Source organism: Glycine soja, chromosome 19, assembly GCF_004193775.1.
Source record: "Glycine soja cultivar W05 chromosome 19, ASM419377v2, whole genome shotgun sequence".
Lineage (NCBI taxonomy): Eukaryota > Viridiplantae > Streptophyta > Magnoliopsida > Fabales > Fabaceae > Glycine > Glycine soja.
In genome coordinates, this window is record NC_041020.1 from 22,549,902 (window position 1) to 22,555,727 (window position 5,826).

Genomic DNA, 5,826 nt, shown 5'->3' on the forward strand with positions numbered 1-5,826 from the left:
TGTTTCATAGGTTATTCCTCACAAAATCATGCGCAAATGCCATTGAGGCATTTCATCGAGCACTTGGTGGGTGCATGTTTAGGCATGAATAGCAAGGGAATGGGGGCAATGTGGCATGCCCAACCTTTTTAGAACATAACTTAGGCCTAAGGCCATTGCCTACAACTTTCCAACTCAACAAAAACAAGCATCAATTCAAGGATAAAATGCCTCATGGATTTGAGCAAGAATGAACAAATGGAGCATCAAAATACACCCATGGAAAGCTAGAGAGCCAAAGAATGAGGTACTTACTTGTTGGGGGTGAGTAACGATGCCACATGGAACAAAAAAACGCGAACAATGGTGATTTAGGGCTGAAAAAGAGGCAAATCCCGTAGCTGCAGCGTTTTTGAGTGAGGGGGGAAGTTTTGGGTGATGAAAACTCACCCTCCCCCTCTTTTTAAACTACCTTGTGCAACGGGTGCTCGCCCAGACGAGCTAACCCTGTGCATTTTTTTTTGTTGCTAGAATTATTTGCAAAATTGTGTTTAACCTTTGGGTTGGCGCTTGTTTATTTTAATTCCTAGGATTAAGAATAAACTAGGCATATTCAACTATGACTCTAGAAAAATAGATGAATAAACCACAAGCAAAAGCTTAAAGGATACTAGGCCGCCTCCTAGTAGTGCCTCCTTAACGTCTTGAGCCGGATGCAGGATGATGATCTATTGATCATGGGCCTGGTAGCTGCTCACACTCGTCCCTAAGTCTCTAAAAACAGGAAATGGCACCACGCAGTAAAACATGACTACACTAACACTTACCTTGGTTTTTCTTCGTCTTGAATTCGGCACGATATTGACCATCACTCGAAACAAATCTTCCCCTGTCCCTCAACTCACAGGATAAAAATATGCATATGCATGCGTATGCATGGGTAGTTTAAGTGCAATAACTTAAACAAATGTCTATTATGTTCAATTTTACTTAAGCGCTTGCGGCACCCCTATGGATCGAGTGAGATGGCTCGGACCATAAAAAGAGAATACGCATCTTAAAGCAATAACAAACACAACACAAGGGTTGAAGTGCATATCATCAATCCGATGTTCATTAGATGTTTGCGATCAAGGTTACAAAGGAAAGGAAACCTCTTGGGGGGGGGGGGGGGGAACCTCACAGTATGATCACTTAGTGACTCTCTTAGCTGCCCCAAGTGCTAGGCATAATATCGCTTGATGATATCGGTGTTCATAGGTGTAGGAAATTCTTCATCATCCAAGTTGGCGAGCACCAGTGCTCCTCTAGAGAATGCCTTTTTCACGATGAAAGGCCCTTCATAGTTCGGAGCCCACTTTCCCCTATTGTCTTTCAGGGCTTGGGATACCTTCTTCAGAACGAGATCCCTGTCGTCGAATTTGCGTGGGCGTACTTTCTTGTCAAAAGCATTCTTCACCCGTCTCTAGTACAAACACCCATGGCTCATAGCTGCCAGACGCTTGCCTTCTATAAGATTGAGCTGATCAAAGCGTTCTTGAGCCCACTCTAACTCTTTCAACATGGACTCTGCTAGGATCCTCAAAGAAGGAACTTCTACCTCAAACGGCAACACGGCTTCCATCCCATACACCAATGAAAACGGCGTTGCCCCGGTTGATGTGCGTATCGAGGTTCGATAACCATGTAGCACGAAAAAGAGCATTTTGTGCCAATCCTTATACGACACGGTCATCTTCTGAATAATCTTTTTGATGTTCTTGTTGACCACCTCAACTACCCCATTCATCTGGGGCCTATAAGCCGTGGAATTGTGGTGTTAGATCTTGAAATCCTTGCACATTTCCTTCATCATCTTTTTATTCAGATTGGTGGCATTGTTTGTGATAATCTTCCTGGGTAGTCCATACCGGCAGATTATTTCCTTTTTGATGAACCTGACTACCACGCTTCTCGTGACGCTGGAGTAAGAGGTGGCTTCAACCCACTTGGTGAAGTAGTCGATCACAACCAGGATGAAGCGATGCCCGTTTGAAGCCTTGGGCTCAATGACCCCAATCACATCTATTCCCCACATGGAGAAGGGCCACGGTGCTGCCAAAATGTTTAAAGGCATGGGTGGAGCATTGACATTGTCTGTGAATGCTTGGCATTTGTGGCATTTCCTAACATGGATGCAATAGTCACTCTCCATGGTGAGCCAATAATACCCCGCCCTCAGAATCTTCCGTGCCATAGCATGCCCATTGGCATGTGTTCCAAAGGAACCCTCATGGACTTCCAGTAGTATATGTTCCGCCTCCCTGGCGTCCACATCAGAGTAAAACCATGTCATGGTTCCTTTTGTACAAAATGCTTCCACTCAAGAAGAAACTGACTGCCAACCTTCTTAATGTTCTCTTGTTATTGTCGGAAGCCTTCTGTGGATACTCCTTGTCTTTGATGTATCGCTTGATGTTGAAGTACCAAGGTTTACCATCTTGTTCCTCTTCTATTAAATAGCAATATGCGGGCTTGCTGCGACATCTAAATTTGATGTATGGCAAGTCCCCATGTGGGGTCAGTTGGAACATGGATGCCAGAGTGGCGAGCACATCGACCATTTGATTCTCCTCTTTGGGAACATGGTGGAAAGAGACATCATTGAAGAACTCCACCAACTTCTTGATGTAAGTCTGATAGGGTATCAACTTATGATCCTTAGTCTCCCATTCTCCCCTTAGCTGGTGAATCACCAAGGCTGAGTCTCCATACACTTTGAGCAACTTGACGTTGAAGTCAATTGCTGCTTGGATCCCGAGGGCGCATGCCTCGTATTTGGCCATGTTGTTTGTACAATCGAAACCCAACCTGGCCATGAAGGGAATGTATTGATTGTCAGGAAAGACCAAAGCTGCCCCAACCCCGTGGCCTAACGCATTGGACGCGCCATCGAACCCACGATCCACTTATCCCTGTCCTTATCCTTTGACTTTTCTTTGAACAAGGCCATAATGTCTTCATCCGAAAACTCTGGATGCATGGGCTGGTAATCATTGAGAGGCTGTTGAGCCAAATAGTCTGCCAAGGCTTTTCCCTTTATCGCCTTTTGGGTGACATAGACTATGTCGAAAATCTGCCCCGTAAGAGCGGGCTTCTCGAAAATGTACTTGACTGGGTCCATCTTGGATACCAACCAAGTGGTATGGCTCAACATATACTGCCTTAGATGATGGGATGCCAGTTGCCCCTCTTTACTTGTCTTTTATTGGAGATAAAAGGGAAGTAAAGATAAGACACAAATTTCGTTCGAGCGAAATTCCATTCGGCCGGTCCATCTCCCCGCCAGTGGTACCTGCAAAAATCTTGAAAATGATCAGCGCCGAATGACCAACATCATCCTGATACTTCCGAATTCGTTACTCTCGATTGACGAAAGGCGCCGAATGACCATAATTTGTCTCTGCGTGCCATCGGACACGATTGTCCCCGAATGGCGAAAGGTGCGGAATGACCATAATTTGTCTTCGCATGTCATCGGGCTCACCGCCTCTGGATGACAAAAGGGTGCAGAATGACCATAATTTGTCTCTGTGTGCCATCGAACACGATTGTGTCCGAATGGCGAAAAGGTGTACGGAATGACCATAATTTGTCTCTGCATGTCATCGGGCTCGCCGCCTCTGGATAACAAAAGGGTGCAGAATGACCATAATTTGTCTCTGCGTGCCATCAGACACGATTGTCTCCGAATGGCAAAAAGGTGTGCGGAATGACCATAATTTGTCTCCGCATGTCATTGGGCTCGCTGCCTCTGGATAACAAAAAGGTGCAGAATGACCATAATTTGTCTCTGCGTGCCATCAGACACGATTGTCTCCGAATGGCGAAAAGGTGTGCGGAATGACCATAATTTGTCTCCGCATGTCACATGACCTCATGGTCAGTATAACAGAGATTGTGGGGCGGCCGACAAAAGCGAGGCTCTTGCTCCTACGTATCCCCAATGAGGAACTCAGACTACGTAGTTCTGGATAACTTGTGAGACTAAAATAGTCTTGGTGTTTTCTTCACTAAAATGCGAACATGCTTTAGTAAAGAGACAAAACTTCCAACTGATCAGCGCAACATATGCTTTTTGGATGAAAAACAATGTGTCTACCGGGGAAGGAGAGTATGCTTATGAAATTTTTTCATAACCATAAATGAGATTTTGGACGTTAGCATTTCGCTTCTAAATGACCATTTAGAGGAAACACTGGGTTCAACAAAAATGGAAGAAAATCACTCAAAGTGTATCAATCTCACACAAGTAAGTGTTTCATTCTAATTCTGAACCATAGATATGTCATGACTTGATTTTGCAAATCATTTCCTATCAAATCAAAGATTACATGCGTGATCATGGATCAATAGGACTTTTTCTTGGGAATGGTTTGTTTCTTTGGGAAATTTGGTTTTGAGTATTCTTGGCCTTTTCCTTTTCTGTTTTTGTTTAGTGTGAGGTGAACAAGCCACCAATGCATAGGATTTTGGTTGGCAATCAAAAGGAGAGGACCACTTTAGGTCGTGGTTTCCTTTCTTTTCTTGTTTACTTGGTGACAATTCTGTATTGTTCAGATATTGTCTGGTCCAAAGACCTTTATTCATATTTCTTCTCTTCCGATGTTTGATCAGGAATTTTCTTTCCTTTTTAGCTTTCTCCCCCTCTTTTGATTGGAAATTTTCCTTCTTTGTTTTATTCCGAGGGCATGGATTGACATTCTCACCCTGGGTCAAGGTTTATGGTAAGTTCGGATTTTGGCTCAAGGCTTGTAGAACGGCTGGACAAGACATATGTCAGGGTTTGGTTTGGTCAGCGGTTCAGGATAAAGGGGATGTCCCACATTATTTCCAAGATACACATGCAACAATGATGATTTGGAAATTTTATGCAAAACTAGTCATGCATGCACCTATGTGGGCACTCAAGTGTCGAAATTTTTTTGGTCATGTGGGCTCAGGATTCATTTTGTCTACTTTAGTCAACCCAGTGTTTCCAAAATATGTTCTTTTATCAATTTGTGCATTCATCTGAGTCCATTTTTGGGCGTTCGGGAAAACTTTCACAGCATTCACCCTTTAGGTGTATACACATTTTTTTCAAAAACTGGTTATGATCAGTGAATTTTTTCAAAGAAAAGTTGGAAGTTATCTCCTTTCACAAGCATGTTGTTTTTTAGCTAGACAACTTTTTATTATTATTTTCTTTTTTTCTTCCTTCTTTTTCTTTTCTTGCTTGCTCTTTTTTTTCCTTTCCTTTTTTAAGTTATTATCATTTATTCATTTTCTCTCCCGTTTTTTCTTTTTCAATGTAAAAAGATCGTGCAGACGGGGGCGCACACTACCTACTTACATCTAACCACAATGTAAATGAAAAGAACGCACGAAATTGTAAGTCGCAAAAACGGTGATGAAATCACTGAGCCATAACGCCAAAAATTTCTAACAGAAACGAAAAATAATAATAATAATGTTAGTAACCATATAGACAATAACAGAAAACGTCAATAGCAAACTAACAGAAAACAGTAATGTCAATATCAAAAGTGCGGTGACCTCGGTCACGTGGCTCCGCTTCCTCCCAAGAAACCAAGTGTCGCAACATGCCCTTTAGCGGGCGAGCGAGGCGAGGCTCACAGGTGCGCTTTCCGAAGGAGGAAAGATGCGCGGAGTTGCCACCAACATTTATTTGTGGAAAACGTCGGGAAAACTGAAGGAAACCGGTCAAAATGAAAATTCTAAGTTCGGGAGTTGTATTTATGTTCGAGGAAGGTATTAGCACCTCTCACGTTTGTCTCAAAGGAGAACAGCCTATCTTTTAGAATT

At 43.1% G+C, this 5,826-nt stretch overlaps 1 protein-coding gene across 1 annotated transcript; it reads right to left on the reverse strand.

Moving 5' to 3' along the window:
- Positions 1-2,294: 2,294 nt before the first annotated feature.
- On the reverse strand, positions 2,295-2,804 carry LOC114398651. Its single transcript, XM_028360827.1, has one exon. It carries the CDS (start codon positions 2,802-2,804, stop codon positions 2,295-2,297), a length of 510 nt encoding a protein of 169 aa, XP_028216628.1.
- Positions 2,805-5,826: the final 3,022 nt, after the last annotated feature.

What these genes read in the sequence shown, in the direction of transcription:
- LOC114398651 (XM_028360827.1), bottom strand. Translation starts at nt 2,804, where the DNA reads ATGGCCAAATACGAGGCATGCGCCCTCGGGATCCAAGCAGCAATTGAC.